Genomic DNA, 23,091 nt, shown 5'->3' on the forward strand with positions numbered 1-23,091 from the left:
CCCTGCTAAGCGACAGATAAGTCAAGATAAGAATTTAGGACTGGGAAAGCTGTTGTAGAGGACTTGTGGTGGGCATAAACCCCACCTTAGAAAGATTGGGTATTTTGGTTATAGATCATAATCTATATGTCATAAACCTTGAAAAATTATATCACGAAAATCTGGATGTTGGGAAGGTATAGTGGGGAGAAGTGTGCTCATTTCCTCCTCTTAACACATAAGATACCATCTAAAGTTAAAATAAGTAATTAAAGAAATAAAGGTCCCAGCCTCTTAAAGGAATGTTATTCACAATATATTAATAATGAAAATTTCTGTATGCTATTTTGATTTTTTTAACTTGATCGTACTTTTCTATACAGTGCAAATATTGTAGTTATTTTCTTAGTAACTTGCAGCAATTGTGAATACTGTGTTAAATTGCTGAGGAGCTGAGTTATACAATTAAAGAAAAATGCTATTTTAGACATCAATTAGCAGCGATGCAGAATCTCGCTTCTCTCAGCTTCATGCCTCAGTGGTCCCTCTTCCACTCGCCCTTCTGATATATAGCTTTCCTGTTAACAGAGATGAAAGTTGTGGGTTGTTGAATTCTATTCTCAAATATCTCCTTTTACATTTTTGTATTTTAAGGTATATTTTGATTACATGAGAAGCTGGATCCAAATGCTACAGCAATTACCTCAGGCATCTCATAGTTTAAAGAATCTGTTAGAAGAAGAATGGAATTTCACCAAAGAAATAATCCATTACATCCGGGGAGGAGAAGCACAGGCTGGAAAACTTTTCTGGTAGGAATCCTTATACGCCTGTCTTCCTTTCTCACTTGTACTCCTGGTTTGCTCACCAGTTCTATTCTACATGTTTGAATGTTTAGTTACATGAAAATGATAATCATATCTTTTGTGTGCCCCTCTCCCAAGTGTTGTTATCCTTAGAGCAGTGGTTTTCAGCCAGGGGTGATTTGCCCCCTGGGGACATGTGGCAGTGTCTGGAAACAGTTCTGATTGTACTGACTGGGAGGGACTACTGTCATCTAGTGGGAACAGGCCAGGGATGCTGCCAAACATACTACAGTGCGCGGGACACAGGACAGCCCCCCCAAACAAAGATGATCCACCCAAAATGTCAATTTTGAAGTTGAGAAATCCTGCCTTAGAATACACCCTCTTGGTTATACAAAAGAAGGAGAATTTAAGGCCTCTGACAAGTGGAGTAGACCTGTAGACCTTTTGTATCAGTCTTGGTGGGCACTTCCAAAGCCTAACAAGTACGTATTTTCACTGATACTGTTTTGGGAATGTAATACTAATCACAGAATCTCTTTATAAACTGGGTATTTACATATGGTGAAAGAATTGAAACGTAAACCAAGGAAAAGCATTAGGGAGGGGGGAGTGCTCACTGGTCTGTCTGTTCTAGGAAATGAATGTATCTTCTCGAGTACAGGCACCTGAATGTTGAATGTGGGGTGCGTGGTGTTTGCTGGGGGCCACTCCCCTGCCGACTGACTGAGGACCGGGCCTTTCCTTGGCTCTACACTCTGCTGCAGTTCTTTGGTGCTGCCTTCTCTCACTTGCCCCGTCAGCCATTTTATTTCTTCATTTCCATTTTATGAGTTCTTTTATACCCAGCTCGTGTTTCCCTCCCCTCCCTTTATGTGCACTCTTTAGGACTTCACCCTTTACAGAGTTCTCTTCTCACTTCAGAACCTCATTGTCCTCACTCGGATGGTCTTTGTTCCATGCTCAGCATCTCAGGATGTTGTATTTACTTTTCCGCCCTAACCACCAGTTCTTTTTATGTTTTCCTCTGTCTTTATTTTGAGTGAACAGTGAACTTGCTCTTGTCTCAGGACTCATCCAGTCCTTCAGGCCGAGGTTCCCAGTCTGTCCTGTTTTCCTATTCAGATTGGTTCTCATAGTCAGCCTTATGAAGAAATGCATTCACTACCATTTTGAGCATCTCTCCCCCTCTTAATTTTCCATTGTTCTGCTTTGCCTGTAATTTCTTCTGTTTGCATCTTCTGTTCTCAGACTGTCAAGCTTTGTTAAGGAAATTTTTTTACAAGGTTACTGTTTCATTTCACTACCAATTCTTGTTATATAATTTCTTTGTACCCTGTCAGTCTTTTTGTTTTTATCTTTTGCTTGTCCTTCAGGTTCCTTTCAGTGCAGTGTCTGGCCTTCAACTTCATATTCGTGTTCTGAGAAGCTCCAGAGCTTTTCCATTGCCTCTGCTTTGGGACTGTCCACCTGCACTGTTCTAGTTCTGGGCGTTTGTTGTGTTCGTGCAACATTCTGCTTCATACACTATTTCTCCCAGGTTCGGTCAGTCTTGACATTAACCCTGACTCCTTTCTTTCTCTCATACACCACCTCTAATTCCATGTGGCTGTCCCTTCAGAATACATCCAGAATCTGACCTCTGCTCACCACTGCCTATTTCCCCTCTTCCCAGACTGTTATTTCTTGTGTTGCTGTAGTAGCTCTCTTAAGTAGTCTCTCTGCTTCTGCCCTTCATCTTCTATGGTTTATTCTCAGTGATCTTGTTAAAATGTACATCAGACCATTTTTACCTCTGCTCCAAATATGCCAGTGGCTCTCCTCCTTACTCAAATTAAAGTGAGAATGCCTAAACAATGGCCCATAAGGCCTGGTACAGTCTGACTTCTCAGTTAATCTTTGTCCTCACCTCCTAGATTCTCCTGTGCTTACTCTGCAGCCACAGGCGATTCCTTCCTGTTTTTCGTAGGCTGGGCCTGCTCCGTCCTCAGGCTCTTTGCACTTGCTGGTCCCTCTACTGGGACTGCTCTTCACCAGTTATTTCCGTGACTCATTTCCCCACTTCCTGTAGGTCTTTGGCCACGTGTTACCTTCTGCATATTAAAAGTTGAAATTCCTACCTGCAAGTACACCTTAGCTTTCTTCCCTATTTTATTTCTCTCCATAGAACTTATCAGTATCTGAAATACTATATATATATTTTTTTAAATTTTATTTATTTATTTTTCTCCATTCACTGGAGGGATTTTATCTGTTTTGTTCAGTACTGCTTACTCCATAACAGATACTGAATATTTGTTGAATAAATTGATCCTGAATATCCTTGTATACTACTGCTCTTAAAAGCATGTTTCCAATCAGGACATTTTCCCACTCGGTTATTTTTAAAGCCCACCCTCTTTGCCTACCGAAGGACACTCACACAGTTACATGACATCCAGGGCCTTCCACAGCACGGCCCGGTTACCTTCCTGGTCTCATTTCCCCCTCCTCTGCTCTTTCCAGGTTGACAGTTTCTTTTCACAAACATGCCTCTTGCTTAACACATCATCATGCCCTTTGATCATATTTATTGTTCTTCCTGGACTTTCCTTCCCCCTCCTCCATTCTCTTCCTGTCGGAGCCACTCTTCCCACTGTGGTAGTTGCTACAGTTCTGCATTGCCTGCAAGGCCCATTGAACTCATACCTTCAGCTGGGTTTGATCTCGCTCCTCAGACAGCTCCCGTAGCAGTTACCGTCTGCCCCATCCGATGTTGGTTGTAGACTTACCTGCTCTGTTTTACTAGGTTATAAGCTCCTTTTCATCATAGAAGCCAGTAAGCTGCTGTTGAGTTTTTACTAAACTCATTTAGATGGATTTTATATGCTTGGGTTTGCATTTTAACCCTAGTATTTAGATTGTATACTTGATGAGAAGCATCAGCTGATTAGAGTCGTTCATGTTTATTGACTATGAAAGCTGTGAGGGAAGTTTTTAAAAACAATTGCATTTAAGGAATTCACTTTATTTCTTATGCCATCGTTTAGTTCATTAAGCTTTTAAAAAATATTTTGTTGTAGATATATGTTTGAGGCCATTTTACACCATTTTGAACATTTGTTTAAGATGAAAATAACATTTGTGTGATAATTACATAGCTACTGTGAATGTAATTTAAGATTTTAAGGTTTATAATGAAAAACTGGTTGTTGAACAAAGGTACATACATTCCATAATAGAGATTTCTACTTGTTTCACATTAATCGTGATTTTATATTAAAAGAAAATTCTCACTGTCATTGATTTTTAAACTACTAAAATAATAGCGGAATCTTTTGAGTTTCTCATTCAAGAATTAGAATGAGTGAGGACAGTTTTTCTTCTCTGGTTTACTTTTGTTGTTTTTGTTCCCTTAGTGACATTGCAGGAATGCTGCTGAAATCTACAGGAAGTTTTCTAGAATCTGGCTTACAGGAGAGCTGTGCAGAGTTTTGGACCAGTGCCGATGATAGTAGTGCTTCAGATGAAATAAGGTTGAAGTTGCATTTTCTTTCCTCTCCCATTTTTTATTTCATATAGTTTTATTCTTGGTAATGAGCCTGAAATGAGCCTTGTTGAAACCAAATCATGTTAGACTTGAAGAACTTGGGTAGTAGACATAAAGGGATTTATTTCTTACTACTGTATTGTCTTTTTATATGATCCCTTAGTTATGGTTTTATGTAAAATTGTCTTTGAAGGTGACTTTTATTTAGCCTAATAAAAACAGTGTCCTTCGAGAAAATGTTATTTAAGTTGACTAAAAATGAGTAGGGTAGAATTCGTTCACATGTTCTGGAATGTCTTTAATTAAATAATTGTTTCTGTCCTTTAAAGACTCTGTAGCAGTCCATGAATACATTTAATTGATATTTGGTACATTTTTATTGTTTTTATACTAAGCTTATCCCTTCTGTTGAACTTTAAGCTTGAGAACCCGAAACCATGGCTTGCACACCTACTGCATTTCCTCCAATTCTATGCAGATGGCATTGAGGATGAACCATGTTAAAGTGCTGTTTTTGTGGCATATGTAATACTCATATAGCTATTTAGTGGCCAATTATCAGCAATATCCTATGAGTCAACATTAGGAAGTGCTCAGACAGAACTAACTTCTCTAGAGATGTTTTCTCTCACTTTCCAAAATTTGATAAAAAAACACATTTTTGGGTTTCAGAACACTGGGATGTCTTTATGCCAGGATTAGAGAAAGAAGTGACCACATAGGCTCTCACCTGGTAAAATACCTAATAGCTGAGAAATGGGGTGAATTAGTTTGTAGAAGGTCTTGCAATTTTGAACGCAAACATGGAAGATTCAAAATACGAGAATTCAAGAATTAAGATGGTGAAGTAGAGAATGGGTCTGATAATGCCCTGATTGTTTACTAGGGATGGATCTAGACGTGGGTCCACGTGCAGTGATTTGTGGGGCTGACTTGTCCTGGCTGCAGAGAGGCCACGGGCCTTGTGCACATCCCTTCCCGAGTCATAGCTCAGTGATGGCCTGTTGGTGGATTGAAAACAGCTGTGATGGGAGTATTCCCACCATGAAAATTGGCAAACACCACACAAGACAATATCTTGGGGGGAGCAGGTTGTTACACGTTTGCTGGTTCACTACTATTATATACATATATTCCTTTTTAGTTAGATTATGAGCTGGGAGTCAAGAACTTATTTCAAACTCCAAGAATTATCCTAATGAAGCCTTTAGAAGATTGAGCATACTCCTGTTTGGAGGTTAAGTGTGCCTTCCTTATTTAAAAAATACAAGTACTTTCTAGAAGGCTGTGGGGAGCAAGGTTCTGAATATTTTGAATCCATTCCCAACAATTGCTAGCTTCTAAAATCTTCGTTCTTTATTAACGTGATTTGGAATTTGCTTCATCTGTATTGTGTATTTCTTGGCATACCGTAATGTATTCTAACTGGATTTCAATCAACTTGGCAGGAGATCTGTTATAGAGATCAGTCGAGCACTGAAGGAGCTCTTTCACGAGGCTAGAGAAAGAGCCTCCAAAGCACTTGGATTTGCTAAAATGCTGAGAAAGGTGAGTTAGCAATCCTGATTAGTTATTATTTTTTTCTTATTTTTCTTTTATTTTTTAAAAAGCTAACCCTAAAGAAGTTTCTTTGTAACTGTGATCCTAGGACCTGGAAATAGCTGCAGAGTTCATACTTTCAGCCCCAGTTAGAGACCTTCTGGATGTCCTGAAATCAAAACAGTACGTTAAGGTATGTATTTAAGGTGGCATAATTATTTTACCTTTCTTACTTTACTCTAAAACAGACAGACTTTTTCTTAAAGGTCTAGAGAGTAAATATTTTAGGCTTTGCAGTCCATATGTGGACCCCAGTTTTAAGGCTGTTCCATAATTTCCCAATGCAACAATTAGAAAAAGTTTTTCATACTTGACTTACTAACTTGTTTTAAGAATACAGAAGAAAAACCCCAAACATTTACTCATACAATATAATTTATCAAATTAGTTACACATATATATTTATAATAATGTCTATAAAGTCATGTGTTGCTTTTAAGTAATTGCTTTTTCACCCTCACATTTCCTGAAACAATTCAGATTTTCTACGTGAATCTTTGACGTCAGTGTCCTGGCCATCACTAGACCCACGTTTTGACACGTCAGTGTCCTGGCCATCACTAGACCCACTTTTTGAGTCACCATGTTTGCTCCCATTTAAGCTGTTTGAGCTTAGTACTTTCAGAATATGTGTATGATGTCACGGGAAGTTATATCCCACATGTGTTTATGTGTGACTCGCACAACGTAATCACATATGCACCTTGTTCCAGTGATCTTTAAAAGGCTATTTACGGTGCCCCTGTCAAGGATAATTAGTGGATCTGTATTAACATCTTTTGCCTTTCACTGAGTCAGGTGACTTTCTCTTTCAAAGACGTCGTGCGGCCTATGCTCCCCTGGGATTCTGCTCCTGGTGCTGAAGACCCTAGTCACCAGTGCCCACTGCAGGGCGTTGCTCTGCGGGAGCAGTTTTGCATAAAAACTGCACTGCAGTGGCATTCACTGAGGTTGTTTCAGGCTGACATTCTTCCCCTGATGAGTGTTCTCTTTGTTGTTGAAAATAAAGAGATTGGAGGATTCCTTGTATGCGGAGAAACTTTACCAAGCCTCTCCCCCAGTATAGTCACACTCTCCCTCCTCCAGTCACACTGAACTGAGTTACAGTCGGCTCTCCGTATCTGCGGGTTCTGCAGTCGCTGATTCAACTAACTGCAAATTGAAAACAGTTAGGAAAAAAACATTCCTGAAAGTTTCAAAAAGCAAAACTTGAATTTGCAACATGCTGGCAACTGTTTACCTAGCATTCACATTGTATTTGGTATCATAAGTAATCCAGAGATGATTTGAAGTATACGGGAGGTTGTGTATAGGTTACTTGCAAATACTACGCCACTTGATATAAGGGACTCGAGCATCCACAGATTTTGGTATCCGAGGGGGTCCCGGAACCAGGCCTCTGTGGATGCCCAGGGACAACGGGACTTGCCGTTCCCTTCATAGCTCTAATTAATGCCTTTCCCACATCTCCTTGCCCAAACCCACTTGACTTTTTCTAGGTTTTTTTTGTTTTGTTTTTTAAATAACATTTCTATAATATACTATGTTCTTTAATTCAAGATTTTGGATTGTTTCTTTTCCAGGTACAAATTCCTGGCTTAGAAAACTTGCAGGTGTTTGTTCCAGACACCCTTGCTGAGGAGAAGAGTATTATTTTGCAGTTACTCAATGCAGCCGCAGGAAAGGACTGCTCGAAAGACTCATACGAACTACTAATTGACGCCTATCTGCTTCTAACGAAACATAGTGACCGCACTCAGGACTCAGATGGCAGCTGGGCCACGTGGGAGGCACAGCCTGTCAAAATTGTGCCTCAGGTGGAGACTGTCGATACCTTGAGAAGCATGCAGGTCTGTCTCACTCCCAGTCCCTGCCCCACCGTTCCCCACCCTGCCTGGAAGCAGTATTGCTTACTTAAAATACTTTTAGGAAAAAGGAATTGTTAGCAGCTCGTGAATGATTGGTTTAAGCAGTCTCAAGTATCCACTTCCCCAAAATAGACCTTGATGTGTTGATAGATAGTTTTGTAGCATTATTGTACTAAAATATTCGGGCAAATTCTTTAAGTATGTTCAATTATACCAAAATATTTGAAAAGTTTTATTTATATCTTTCCTTACTCCAGCCATGTATGTAGTTAGATCCAACCACCCCTGATCTGAAAGGAGTTATCTGCTCCTTTAACTTGTAGTTGCAGAAATCCCAGTTCTCCGAGTACTCTGATTTGCTGGCTACTTAAGTTTTCATTTTTGTAGTCAAGGTTTTCACCTGCCTACCTAACAGGGATCCCATGACAATCTGGGTAACTCAGTAATTCAAACTGTAAGAAGCCTCCTCATGCCTCTGTGTTCAGCTCTGGAACAGCGGTGGTGAGTGCACATGTGCACCTCGAACTCAGCCAGACCAGAGCTGGGCACCCTGGCCAACTGTCCCCTCAGCTCTACGAATCTGCCTTCTCTCTTGTATTCCCTGTCTCAGTGACTGGTGCTCTGTCCACTCAGTTGTTTAAACCAGGATGTGACAGTTCATATAATTTCAGCCTCCCCCCACTTCCACTTAGTCACTAGCCCAGCACCGAAGCCTTTCTAGTAAACGAGCCTTTCTCTGCATCCCCAGAGCAGCTGCCGTGGTCAGACCTTATCACCCCTTTCCTGGACTGTTGCAGGGCCCTCCTTGCTTCAACCCTCGCCTTCCCTCCCTCCAATTCTGTATTTGTTCGCTTGTTTTGGTACTTCCAGAATGATCCTTATAATTCATACATCTCGTCACAGGTCTACTCAAAATACTGCAATGACCATCACTTCAGGAAGACAAATAGTAAAGTCTTGGTTTCTGTTTCATGCAAGGCCCCTCATCTCATCCCACTCCTATTCCTGCATTTTCTATCTCCACATGCGGCTTCAACACACACACAAACACACACTCTGCTCCAGGAGTAATGAATCTCTTGGAGTTCTAGCATACTTCAAAGACTTCATGCCCACATAATTCCGTGGGACTCCTCCCCATTGCGCTGGAGATCAGAACCGTCAGTGCCCCCTGCAGTGTGCTGCTCCATGGGAGCAGCTATGCTTGACAACTACTTTCTGATCAGATGGTTGCTGGCCTGGTGGCCCTGAGGTTGGTCTTGTTTTGAGACTGGGGGTTGAACTAGAGTGGAAAACTAAGTGGGTCTGTGTTTAAGCCCTGTGCTTGCTTTTCCTCCCAGGTGGATAATCTTTTACTAGTTGTCATGGAGTCTGCGCATCTCATAATTCATAGAAAAACTTTCCAGCAGTCCACTGAAGGACTCATGACTCTACGCCAGGAGCAGACATCCAGTCAGCCCGTCATCGCCAGAGCTTTGCAGCAGCTGAAGGTATTTCACCATCAACTCTACCGTAACTAATTTATTTACGTTTGGTGTAATGCTAGGGAAGAATCAGTTTGTTATAACTTAAGTCACTCCAGGGACTTGAACTCTTACAGTGTCCTCCCCACTCTCCCTCTCTTCCATTTTCCCATGTGTCTAAGTTAAAAATTTCCTGGATCTTTCTTGGAACTGTGTAACATTAGAATTGGAGAGGCTAAAAATTTGAATCGTCACATGACTTCTTAATGGTCCCGTGGTTGGTTGGGATTGGCCTTTTAGATCTCCTCGTTCCTAATCCAAGTTTATTTCTCCTTTAGCAATTACCAGTACTTACTAGAGGCACCTAAGTCAAAAATGTGTAATTTAAAAGAAGAGTGAGTTATTCTTTCATTCAGTCAAATTAATTGAGAAAGCTAGTTGCAGACAGGCAGAAAGGCCTTCAGGTTCATGACAAGGCAGAGCCTTGCCTTCTCTGCCATTATTTCCCATTTTCACCCGCTTCCTATTTTGCACTCCATTTATCAGTCTTGGTCTCATGCACACTTTCCCGCAGCCCATCAGTCTTCTCAGTCACATTAAGGCTTGACTTCTTGAAGAAGAAGGACTTCTTGAAATTACAAGTAGTTTTGATAAACGTTTGTTTTCCTTTTGTCAATCTGATTTGTCTTATTTATCTATAAACATTCTTTCTTTCTTTTTTTTTTTTTTCTATAAACATTCTTTCTTACAGATTGTCACCCCACTCAGATACCAGGGCAGGGGACTTCTGTTTTTTCTTTTAGTTTGAGTTAATGAATTCTGGAGAGTACAAAATTATATAAGATATTGATTATTCTTGAGCTTAAGGAACTTGTAGCCTTAAGGATCTAAACTGTCACACTAAAGTACAGAGGAGGGAGAGATGAGATCCTCCTAGTAGCATCTGGGAATTGCTGCCATGGAGGCATTTCAGCTTGGGAGTATTTCAGAAGATGCAAATTGGGAAGGGACCAATAAGAGAAACATTTGGGCATCGGTGTGTGAGGATCAGGGTTATGAGAAGGCTCGCTGAATATCAGGCGGTCTGATTTGCTTGGATCTTGGTGTATACAGTGGAAAGTAGTGAGAGAGGAGGTTAGTAAAATCAGGTGGGCAAAAATCAGGCTGTTGAGAGATTTTGGATGTCATCTTCTAAGCCCCAGAGAATTGTCAAAGATTTTGGAAGAATATTTTGCAATACTATGTGGAGGAACTACCTGATAGACACGTGTACATATGTGTGTGTTTAAGGGTGGGTGGAAAGGGAACCCAGTTTGGAGCTGTTGTACTATTAATTAGGGAAGAGAAAAAAGCTTGAGCTAGGGCAGGGTTTCTCAACCCCCATACTGGTGACATTTTAGGTCAGTCAATAATTCTTAGTTTGGGGGAGCTGCCCTGTGTGTTGTAAGATGTCTGGCAGCATCCCTGGCCTCTGCACAGTAGATGCCAGTAGATTTCACAGCACCCCCCCACCCCATGTTTGGACAACCAGAAATATCTCCAGACGTTGCCAGTGTCCCCTGGGGTGGTAACATTGGTCTCGGTTGAGAACCCCTGAGCAGGGGGATAAGAAGGACAGTACGACTGATAACACTGTGGAGGTCATTTAGAAGTCATAGTTCACTCTGTGGAATTGAAACCGTACTTACACTTGAGCAACCACCGAGGGGAGAAAACAACTGGTGGTTGATAGGCAGAATATCGAAGCTGTAAGCATCTATTCAAAGACCACCTTGTAATTAGGCATCATATTTTAAATGGACTGTTTTCCTCTTGTATTTCTTAAGTTTTTAAGAATACCTAATACAAATAAAAATGAAAATACTAATTTTTTTTCTATTTTTGGTCATTCCTTTTGAATAACCAAAATAAATATGACTGGAATATATTACAATGGTCAATGTCTGTGTGATGATGAAAGAAATCTTCCTCTAAAATACAATAAGTATTGTGTGATTTGTTTCACTTCGGATTAATTGTGGTTTGGGATTCTTTAGAACGATGCATTAGAGCTTTGCAACAGAATAAGTGATGCCATTGACCGAGTGGACCACATGTTCACTTCAGAATTTGACGCTGAAGTTGATGAATCTGAATCTGCTACGTTGCAGCAGTATTATCGAGAAGCCATGATTCAAGGGTACAATTTTGGGTTCGAGGTAGGTACAAAATAAGAGGAAAAACACAGTACAATTTTGCGATTGCTTTGTAACTTACTTACAGAAAGCATTAGGAATCTTGTACAGCAAATCTCATGATCTCATTATTGTAATCACAGCTTAGTCAAGAATGTCATCTTACATCCCTGTTGAATATCAGAAATGCTGGGTTACTTTTAAACTGTCAGATATTTACTCAGTTTTTATTTTGTGTTAACAGCTATCCACTTACATTTAAAAACCTTCTTTAAGAGATGTTTAATATCATAAAAGCATATTCTTAATTTCAACTTATGAGGAAGACATTTGTGAAATTGCATTTTAAGACATTATTTTCTCTATAACTCTTCACACTCTTTTTAGAATATGTGAAGTTCATTGGCTTTTGCTTTTCGTTTTTAGAAAAATGGCATTTAAACAGCATTATAGTGTTTAGGTATTTGTATAATGGTTTTCTTCTTAATCTTGATATACGTGAAACCTTCTTACAGTATCATAAAGAAGTCGTTCGTTTGATGTCTGGCGAGTTTAGACAGAAGATAGGAGACAAGTATATAAGCTTTGCCCGGAAATGGATGAATTACGTCCTGACTAAATGTGAGAGTGGTAGAGGGACGAGACCCAGGTAATGACCACATAGGGTGGCTCCTTCATGAGCCATGTGGGGTTGCTGATACTTCATTCTTACGTTTTATGTGGGATTTCTGAGCAGATGACACAAAAAGCATTTTGAACTCTTTGGTGATCAGTGTTTTTCTTCCTTTTTTTAAAAAACAAACCTATTTACATAGAAACCCCCATAACTCTTGGAAAACTTTTTCTTCTGTAATTGTTCCAAAATGAGTTATCTTTAAGCAGTTCACATTCTCCCTGGACAGGTCTTCCTGATTGCTAATCTTCTTTTCTCCTTCATGAAATTTATGCCTCTTATTTAGTGTAAATGGAAAAGAAATTGGTAACCTGTTCCTTTACTAAAAAGCTATTTGTCTTTCTCAAAACATGATGTAAACTTACTCAACACGAGGCAGATGACAGAGACACAAATGCGTTTTGTCCTAGATGGTAATTTTCCAATCAGATTACTTTTCAGGGTTGTATAGACTAAAATGACTATGGTGTTTGCTTGATGGTTTTGTGACTCTTGAACTTTTCCTCGTGACAGGTGGGCAACTCAAGGTTTTGACTTCCTGCAAGCCATTGAACCTGCTTTCATTTCAGCTTTACCAGAAGATGACTTCCTGGTATGGGATATTCTGAAGTGTTTTTCCTTAAAAAAAAACCCAAATAAGTTGATCACTCTCTATTTCTGATGGTGTATCTTTTTATTAATTTAAAAGCGGTTCTGAAATATTTTCACATAATTGTCATGATAATGCCGAGAGGTTAAAGCACTAATAGCAGAGTAGGACGTTCAGTGCTCTTTTTATAACAATGTTGTCCAGCTGACCACGTCAGTGTACGGTTGTTCGTGCAGCCTGGCACTTACAAAACACGTGTCGGTTTTGTATTTTGTAAAGTGCCGCTGCTTTTTAGCAGCTCCATGACGAGCAAGGAATAGCTGTTTCACTTCAGTGTTAGTCGCCGTGCAGCACGCGGGATATTAGTTCCCCAACCAGGAGTTGAACCCACGCCCGCTGCAGTGGAAGCACAGAGTTTTAGCCACTGGACCGCCAGGCAAGTCCAGTGTGCGTCATTATAGAGCATAATGGCAAATGTTAAGTATTATCACCAGTATCCAGATAAATTCCATCAGATCAGAAAGATGTTTTTCAAATGTGAATTCACTCATTTTAGCCTCCAAATAGTAGAGGAGATTACAGGAGTCCTTCGCTTGTGTACATCATGGCATTATGGGGAGCTGATAAAAAATGGAATTGTATATTATCTTAAATTATGTACGATTTATGTTTATACCTATTTTCTTTTAAACTAACTTTGAAAATATTTACTTAAGGATAGCCTGTTTTCTTTTAAATATACCGAAAGCCTAATTTGTGCGACTTATATAATTGAGTGTACATTTTTTCTCTTTTCCTTTTCCATTTCCTTTGGTTTCTAGAGTTTACAAGCCCTGATGAATGAATGCATTGGCCATGTAATAGGAAAGCCACACAGTCCTATTACAGGTTTGTACCTTGGTAAGAAAACAGTTAGAGTGTCTCTCCTAGAACCTACTGGTTTGGGTGAGCACATTGTCTCATCATTGCAGTTATTTAAAATGCTATAGAGGTTCTCTGAGAATATTCAGGAAAATGACAATGAAAGTTACAGGAATGAGGTATATACATAGAGAACTCCACAGTAGTCTTTCTGAATTTAACAGGAAGATTAAAATGCAAGCACAAGGTGGTCTATGCTTGCCCACAGTATTTAGTTAGCTACAGGTTTTTTCTTGTTACACCAACACTCTCATTCTGTTCTCCCCCCTAAATTCTTTTCCCCTGGGGAGGAGAGACTTAGAGAAATAGTTGTCTGGTAAGAAGCAAGGCCTTTCTTGCTGCAGGTGGGTGAGTATAATTGTTCTGCCCTTCCTTTCTCACCTTTTGAAGGAGAATGAGTCTGTTTTCTTCACAGCTTTCCAAAGTACCCATTCCTCACTAATGTAGGAAATTCCTAATTGCTCCCCCCCATTCCTATTTGGTGTTACTTGAAAAAGAAAAAAGTTAAGTTCTGCTATAATATACTTAAATTACTGTTTTCAGTTCCAGTCGATATGTAGCTTTACAGTGTATGTTGAAACTTTAAAACAAAATATGTATCAGAAAACAGCTGTCTTACCCTATTCTTGAGATAGTAAACCAAAGCAAAACTATATTTATATGTAATAAACAACCAAAACTGAAAACTTAGAAATCTTAAACATTTCATTTACACAAAAGAAAATAATTCATGAATGGTAAATTTATTGAGCAGCAGCTATATCTTAAAGGGTACTTGCTAGCTACTGAAAGTTTAGTAGACCAGGTCTTAATGCTTGATTTCTTTAATCTTTAAAATTCACCCAGTTTATACCTCTTTTTCTCCCAAGGCTGCTATGAAATGAAAGTTATCATTTATAAAACTATTTGAACATTTTATATAAAACGTGCTATATTCTCATCAATCTTTTGATTAAGCGTATTATCATAAATACTTTGAGTTTCTGATTTCCCAAAATATTTCTCTCAGAATACATGATAAATAATTCAGTAAAAATTACTTCTTTGAAGTATTTTATTACATAAGGAATGATTTTCATTGTAGAAAAACATTACAACGTAGAAAACGTATGTAGTAAACATAAATGTAGAAAAATATTACAAAGGGAAAAAAACCTCATACCCACATAGTCCACAGGTCGTCACTGCTAGCGTGTGAGCCGCTGACTCTGCCTGGCCCCACACTGCGGGCGGGACAGTCGGTTCGCAGCACTCTCTGTGGGCACGACTTGGCCTTCGTCCTCTCAGCCACTGGGATGGTGGAAACTGCACTGGACGGAGAGCCAGGTTGCCTGGCAGTTGAGTGACCTGGGGCTGCTCACTGAACATCTTTGCGCCTCCCCTACTAATGCTTAAAATCAGATGCTAATGAGGGTTCAATACTGTAATGACATTTTGTAAATTGTAGCGTTCTGCACATGGCAGGAGTCATCATTTGGTTTTGTGCTCTTTCCTTACAAGAGGAATTAATGACAGTGAGAGCACGTTGTTGTCGTTGTTGCTGCTTACTCTTTTCTCTCCCCCTGCTCTACCCTCATAAGGATGGGTAGATAGACACTCTGTCATTGTAAGCAGATGGTAAGAGTCTGGTATAGAACCTTCTATATGTTCTGTATACTCATATAGTTACACGGACGCATTCTACTGCACCTTCCTTTATGCCCATATAATCACGCAAGCACAGATGCCATTGTTTTTTTTCCTGCCATTTACTGTATAAAAATTGGATCACATTGGATATTAATCTCTGACAATTGTAGAAATCCCTCCATGTCAACAAGTATAGATCCAATTCATTCTCTTTAGTGGCTACATTGTGTCCATTGTGGTTATTCTACAATTCTTTCCACCATTTCCTTATTTGTATGGTTAGTTTTGCCATGAAAAACATCTTTATGATAAATGTTCACCACTAGTGAAATTTGAGCATCTATTTGATGTTTATTGGCCATTTGGATTTTCTTTTCAATGAAGTAGCACAGTTTTGTAACAGTTAGATATACATACACTTAAAAGAAATGTTCTGTTTCATGAATGAAGAATGTTAAACTTGGGTGTGTGTGTTTTAACAGAATGTCTTTATTTTTATACCTTCATGGGAAAATTTTGTAGTAATTTTGGACTCAGTAGTTCTCAGTACGTTTGCTGCATTAGAGACATCAGCATTCTCACCAAATCGTTTTTGTTTTTTCTTTTTGCCTTTGAATTTGCCTATTGAATTACTTCCATTTAAGGTTGTGATAGTTGAGATAATGAGCCAGAGATACAAATTGCCTGGGTTTCTTCATAACAATTACTTGATTTTTGTTTTGCAAGTTTTCCCTTCAGATCTCTGCGTTTTTGGTACTCCTCTCTCTCCTGTGTAGTGTTATTAAAAGTAAACAAAAACCATGAAGAAGTATTTTCATTTAGGATAAACATATTTAGAATAAAACATATATATGTAGACTAAAATTATTAACGTGAAGAGAAAATATGACATTTAAAAAAAAACTAGGGAGGGTTAAAACAAAGTTAAAAATCAGAGGAAAACATGTTAGGGAGAAATAGACAAAATATATCATATTCATGACTAGTTACATTTAGTCATTGGGGAAGTAGAATTGTCAGCATTTTTGTAATTGCTAGGTAAGGTCTCTTTTTAAATTTTGGTTAAAATTTTATCTAGTTTTTAAATTTTGTTTTAAATCTTATCCATATTTACCTTCGACCAGAATATTTAAAAGAAGAAGAGAAGAAAACATGTTCTGAAAAGAATAATCAATTTAAACCCGTGTCCATCCTCCTGATTTGCTTTAAAGGAATTAAATAAAACTCCCAGTACTCAGGAAAATGACAGTGACCTCTCCCCAACTCAGAACCTATTGAAGTATCACCCCTGACCAGAATCTTTTTAAAAGTTCAGACAACATAAGGAACTTTTTAGTGGAGAAATGCCACAGAAACCACATTTTCATCTGTCTCTAAAATGTGTAATATAATTTTATTAACTTTCAAAAAGTGACATTTTCCCAGCATTTGTGTATGTAGTACGATTTTCTTACTTATATAAATGGTTTTATTTTGATCACCAGCAAAAGTAAGCCACCTCCCATTTCCACTGAATTGCCTGGTTTTCCAGTCTTCTGCTGACCCCTTAACAAGTTGCGTTTGTCGCTCTTTTCACTGGCAGCCATTCATCGGAACAGCCCCCGTCCTGTGAAGGTACCGCGATGCCATAGCGACCCTCCTAACCCACATCTGATTATCCCAACTCCAGAGGGATTCAGGTATTTGGTGCTTGTCTAGTTGTTTGCTTTCTGGGTTCTTCTCTGATGTGCGTGCTGACGCTCAAGAGCTGCTGATGCTTGCTCTGATACCAAATACTGTTTTCTGTGTTCTTGTTTATACATTTTCAAAAGCTCTTATTTTCGTTATCTTGAAGACGTACCACAGTGCCTTAGTTACAAAAGAAGACCTGCAAGTTTAAAACAGACTTGCACCTTTCAAGATAACTTAGTTTCTCAGCTTATTTATAACCTCAAGCTACTAAATGCTTTCCAGCTTTGGAATAATTCTTTCTTTTCCTTTCTTTGAAAAATAACTTTAGCAAAACAAATTTGAGTGTGCATAGCATGGTAAACATTTGAAAAAAGGAACTAAATGTCATTTTAAAAGTGGAGAAAAAACTGGAGTGATCCTTCCAGTCTTGACTTTTATGTGTGTATGTAACTACGAAGCAAATTAAATTCTAAAGGGAGTTCGGAAACTCTAGTACATTCAAAATACTTACTTTGAATGTGGTGGCATTTCTGCATCTTGAAGTAGTGAGCATCTTTTCTCCCCTGTATAATCAGTTTTTAAAAGTTTATTTTTTTTTACATTACTTGCTAGGAAAGGACCACAATTATTGTTGAAAATAATTAGTTCGAAATTAGTTATTTTTCTTTTTCATACCTAGACCTGAATCTCAAAGAACAGTTTGCATTTTATATTTGAAAATTATTTTTGGCTTCCTCACCTGACTTTATTTTTAATGGAAACCACGTGAGAGCCCATCCGCTGTCTCACCTGTGTTCCTGAAGCTCTTCTTCTCCTCCCAGCACCCGGAGCGTGCCTGCGGACACGCGGAGCCTCAGCAGCCCCGCCGCTGCCACTGTCACTGCCACCGCCGCCAGCGGTCGCCCCGGCCCCTCCGGCAGCGACTCTGCGCCGCCCAAACCCATCAGCAGTGCCCATGAGACCAGGTAGTCTCCCGACCAGCGTCACGTCTCCTCCCCCCGCCCCCGGGTGCGCGGCCGCCGTGAGCTCAGCTTTGGGGATGTGTCCCGGGACACGTGGGGCCTGCTTCCCCGCGGTGTGTGACGCTCAGGGGCCCTCCGTGGGGGGTCGTGGTCCCAAGGCTCCAGCACAAGTCGGTAATCTGCCTGATGTTTACATTTCTTTGGCACAAATGTTAACCACAGTGGCCAGAGTCTCTGCTCATAATAACCATGAAGAGAGTGTCAGGGGAAGGGCCCAGGACCCGGTCCACCGATAGGAGAGTTGGCAAATAGCGCCTTTCCTGAGGAGTTTCTGAGGAGTCGCTCAAAGGTGACTTCTAGGTAATACCATGAGGTGGTGATTTGTTTTTCTAAGAGGATTACTTTTCTCACTCGGTTTCCTAATTTATACAGTTGTTGATGAGAAGTGGTTTATAGTAGTGGAAAAATGAGCTCATGTGGTTTGTATCTCATATGGAGACTAGATCATTACTGGAGAGAGCCGTCAGATGTCTGGCAGGCTCCGGAAAAATTTAAGTCTCTGGCATGAAGTCTTTTGTAGAAGTACGGAGGCTGTGGCAGTTCTTCCCATTCTGGCTGGGTTTTTTTTGGGGGGGGGGGGGCAGGGAGGGTAGAGGATTTCATCAAGGTCTCATATGCTTAATGGAGAAAGGACATTTGGTGGCCCTTAATTCCCCCCTTGTGCCTGGTAGAATGGGCACCGTCACTATTCTCATCTTCCCATAAGGGTGATGATAGAGTCGAACAAAACTGACCAAAACAGATGCAATCTTGAGAGAACTCAGTGCTCTGTATCCTGCTCCTAAGAAAAAATCCTAGTATGTTGGCAGAAACATGACACATGCTTTTAGAATTTCAAATAGACTAAAATATTTTTAGACAGTTTATAAGTCTAAAATTTCTACAGATAGTTCCATTTTTCTCATTCACTAAAATAATTAATATTCCTAATTTTTAGCGACAACTGTCTATAACCTAAAAAAATGCTGAAGTACTTTACAGCTTAAGCAGTCCACTAAAAAAATTAACAATTAACGTTGAACAGATTCCCACTTACCCTCTGCTTCTCACGTTTAGAACATTTCACGGCAGACATTTCCACATGTGCTTCATGTCCCTGCAGGGGGTTGAAACTGTCTTTATTCTTAATGCAGTAAGGGAAGCGATGTGCCCTAAAACGCAGTCATAGTTGAGGAGAACAGTCAGCCGGGACTGTGGTTCACACGCAGTTTCTCCCCAGCAGGAGGTTTCGTGAACTCTGGTTGAGGCTTTTATACGTTGGTGGTGTGTGCGTTGAATGTACTTGAGTATAGAAGTTAAAATACCTGCAGTCGGCCTCTCCCCGCGTTTTGTCCCCCAGGCTTTGCATTACGTAGTTTCTCAGCATGTTTTGAGCAGCATTTCAGAAGTGCTCTTCGTTTACGCTTTAGGACAATCCTTGAGATTTAGAAATTTTACGTCCATTGTAACATGCCATCTTGAAGGCCTTTGTTCACAGAGGAATAAAGTGATCTGTCCTTCCTGGCGGTGTGTGGGGCCGTAGGTACAGAACAGCAGAGCCGTGAGGGCGTGCAGAGCCGCGGGTTGTCAGCCTCCCGGCCGCCTCCAGCCTTAACCCTGTGGCCCAGCCTCCCGCGCCTGTGCAGGGGCCACACGTGCCCCTCAGCCGGGGTCTCCGAGCAGCCCTGGGCCGTGAACAGGCTGTGAGGAGGCAGGGTGGTACCTGCGCTTTCTGACGTCGGCAGGCGTGTGTGCAGCCCTTGCCTGTCTTAGAGATACGTCAGCCACGGTGAAATGTTACTTTGCCCCACAGCTTCTGATAAATATTTTGATTCGATACAGTTTGACTTAGGAAATAGTCTGGGCTTCAGTTATTTTACCGTTGTTTAGAAAACATTTTTGCAGTGTTCTCCTCACTGGAGCTGCCTCTTACTGGTCTGCAAGAGCTGATTGTTCATTTTTCAGGAATCCTGCAAGCCAGTTGTTACGCCACGGAAATTGTTGAAGTCTATACCCTGCCGCTCCCCCTGCAACTGGTTGTTAAACGTTCACCCGTGCATCACTTCATCTAAGTGTGTTTTCTTGCCTGTTACACTGGCAAAAATGTGAGGATGTCGAATTGGCTAATCTTCTCTCTGGGAAATCAGGAAACTAGAAATGTTGAGTGGCTTCTCCGTGGTCCCAGGCTTTGGCACAGCTTAGGAGTGGGATGTGTTTCTTCACTTCAGCATCAGTGGTTTTTCCAGGAAACAGTGCCAAGACTCTTTGATGAACTAATGGCAGTGGAAGGTGTCCCCCTCACTTCAGACTTAGCAAGTACTATACCAGATTTGAGAGTTTAGGGAAATGACAAAGCAGTGCATACTTCATAATTTGTGGATGTCTGTCCAGTAGACCATGTTGCTTTAAACCTACTCAGTCTATAATAAAAAAGAGCATAAATGCTACCATACTTCATTATATCATTCATTTAAAAATAATATGCACTAAACTTGTTAATAGACTAACACTGTATTTATTTTGGATGATTTGAATTATAATTTTAACACTTTCCCTTATTTAATTCTGGGCTTTATTTAATCTTTATGGATTCATTCTGGATTGCTGAACACTTTTTCTGGAAAAGCAGCAAAGTCACTTTGCCCTTTATATGTTAAGCTTCCTGCTCTTCTGCACTTTTGCTTGCCTACTGCTTGAGAAATTGCTAGGTATTCCCTTACATTTGCTCGTTAAGAGATTTGAGCTCTTTGAATCATGTAATGATTTTAGCACTTCAAATAGAATTAAGTACATAAATAGAATGTGATGATTTTAAATATTAGCCAGATTTGGCTCATAATTTTTATCCATCCTGGGCTTAAATTATGGCACTTTCAGCACATGTCAGTAACACTTCAGTAAATACTGTTTTTATTTTTGTTGCTGTTTTTAACATAAAACGATATAGGATGCAGTCAGGTTCTCATGCGTTCTCCTTCCAAACTCCAGGGACAGGTGTCTCAGTAGGAGCACGGCTACTTCGGGAGAATAATTCTTGGTTTGGGACTGTCCTTTGTGTTGTCCTTTACCCACTAGATGCCAGGTGTTCTTGGGGGGGGGAGTTACCCCCAGCTTAGAATCACTGCTCTGGAAGAATCTCACAGATCATTCATTTTGAGTTCCATTGAATTGATAGCTTAATTTTTAATAATATTAAAACAGGGGTTCCAGCGTCCCTGAGAATGATCGATTGGCTTCCATAGCGGCCGAATTGCAGTTTAGGTCCCTGAGTCGTCACTCGAGCCCCACCGAGGAGCGAGATGGTGAGTGTATAAGGTGTCACCTGCATCTCCAGTCAGCCTAACCGTTTGTCTCAGTCCACCAGCTTCTGCTGTTAAGGCCTTTTAAAAGAAACGAAGTAAAGGAGTGACAGAGCCCTGTGAGAAGGATTAGTGCTGAATACATTGGCTTTTTAATGTCTTTTTAGCTATATTTGCATTTTTTCTTTTTGTTGCTAAATAATTTTAAAAAGTTATTATTCCTGATATTTTAATTGTTGAGCACGCTTATTCACTTTAAAAATATAAATTGGCACTGTGCTTGTCGATGATATGCTGAAGTTTTATTATAATGCAGAACTAGGAGTCTTTGCTCAGAAACCACATGGTTGCTCCTGCGGTAGCTCTGCTGGGCTCCTGGGCAGGGCCTCGGGAGGGGGGCCCCAAAGAATCCAGTTTCTGCTCAGTATTCTAAGGTCTGTTCCTTGTGGAAAGTTTTTGTGGTTACAGTCCTGTAACTCCATTAACAAGTTTTTAGCTTGGTGAAATTTGCTATAAATGATTGTAGAAACAGCTTTTCACACTCACCTCAAAGAGAAAGTAACCACCAGGAATGACAGGTTGATGGTAACTAATCATCGCTACTCACTGTTTCAGTCTTGCTCTGAATTAAATAAGCTTATTTGTTTTATAAGTCTTAATTTGTATGGAAAAATACTTTCTGCAGAACCAGCGTATCCAAAAGGTGATTCAAGTGGGTCAACTCGAAGAAGTTGGGAACTTCGGACACTTATCAGTCAGACTAAGGGTAAGAGAAAGAATGTTGAACTTAACACGTTTAAGCATAAGGTGAGCAGTTTCAGCTGAAATACGCTTTAGCTTGTGAATTATTAGACCTTCTACGTTAATGTTTTGTGATCTTTTTTAGAACTCTGACATCACTTTGATGTGTTTGTGTGCATTTCCTATTTCTTACAAACTCCTTTGGAGCAGGAACACGTCTCACTCAGTTTTGCATTCTTTAAGCCGTGCGATGGTTCATTTTATATGTCACCTGGGTGGGCCCTTAGCATAATTCTTTATACATGGTAGGAATATGATAAATATCTGTGAAGTGAGTAGCCGTGTATTTCTTATGCTAAGAGGCGGGAGAAAGCATTCGTCTTATAAAGCAGTCCATCAGTGTGAACCCGAAGAATAAACAGCAGGAAAGTCCGTGGTCTAGCACAGGACGCTCTCACGTACTCTTCGTCACAACAGTGTTGAGTCATGGGCAGGATAGAACCTGTTCTCTTGCTGTAAATGATAAAAGTTTCTGAGGGGCTAGATAATTTGGCCAAGGTCGTCGTAAGTCAGAGCTGGGACCAGACTGCACTCCTTCTGCCTTCAGGCCGGGCTCTTCCCACCACAGCTCCCCTTCAGAAAGTGTGAAACTGAGCAGCAGAAGAGCCATCACCGGGCCTGGAGCAGTCAGGAGGGGTTCCAGGGAGGGCTGAGGCTTGGGCTGGCCCCTGAAGGAAAGAGGCCTGCCTCAGGCCAAGAGGAGAAGTACCCAATGAGAAACACATCTGGAGGCCCAGTGACTGAAGAACAGACCAGCCGGCCTGGCCTGGCCCGGCCCGGCCTGGATAGTGTAGATGTAAATGGAGGTGGAACTGAAAGGGTAGGGGAGACCTGATCACGGCCAGTCTTCAGCGATGGGCTAGGTGATCAAGGCCTTACCCAGCGATGGTGGGCAGCCCCTGAAGTCTCTTGAGCTGGAAAGCCTCTTACGTTCAGGGAGTGCGAGGGTGGGGTTAGGAGGACACTGAGGAAGCTTTAACCTGCTCGCCTGAATTGGGGAGGAAGGTAGGGAGAAGGGCTAGAACGCCGTTGTAGTGATACAGTGGAAAATAAGATGCTGGACTAAGGGGATTTTAAAAAAGCCATGGA

General features: G+C 40.5%; 1 protein-coding gene across 2 annotated transcripts in view; it reads left to right on the plus strand.

Annotated features, from left to right (window-relative positions):
• MAP3K4 (mitogen-activated protein kinase kinase kinase 4) overlaps positions 1 to 23,091 on the plus strand; it is a 111,972-nt gene that overhangs the window by 76,236 nt on the left and 12,645 nt on the right. The window contains exons 6-19 of one of the 2 annotated variants that reach the window (XM_082668546.1): positions 634 to 791; positions 4,184 to 4,300; positions 5,763 to 5,862; positions 5,963 to 6,046; positions 7,497 to 7,763; positions 9,122 to 9,271; positions 11,281 to 11,442; positions 11,934 to 12,067; positions 12,605 to 12,683; positions 13,502 to 13,568; positions 16,813 to 16,909; positions 17,723 to 17,866; positions 21,104 to 21,204; positions 21,887 to 21,967. In XM_082668546.1, coding sequence (XP_082524672.1) covers positions 634 to 791; positions 4,184 to 4,300; positions 5,763 to 5,862; positions 5,963 to 6,046; positions 7,497 to 7,763; positions 9,122 to 9,271; positions 11,281 to 11,442; positions 11,934 to 12,067; positions 12,605 to 12,683; positions 13,502 to 13,568; positions 16,813 to 16,909; positions 17,723 to 17,866; positions 21,104 to 21,204; positions 21,887 to 21,967 — 1,741 coding nt within the window. The remainder of the gene's footprint in view (positions 1 to 633; positions 792 to 4,183; positions 4,301 to 5,762; positions 5,863 to 5,962; positions 6,047 to 7,496; positions 7,764 to 9,121; positions 9,272 to 11,280; positions 11,443 to 11,933; positions 12,068 to 12,604; positions 12,684 to 13,501; positions 13,569 to 16,812; positions 16,910 to 17,722; positions 17,867 to 21,103; positions 21,205 to 21,886; positions 21,968 to 23,091) is intronic. The other variant, XM_082668547.1, reaches the window with a different exon arrangement.

The sequence above is a fragment of the Grampus griseus genome (assembly GCF_964374135.1).
Source record: "Grampus griseus genome assembly, chromosome: 13".
Taxonomy (NCBI): Eukaryota; Metazoa; Chordata; class Mammalia; order Artiodactyla; family Delphinidae; genus Grampus; species Grampus griseus.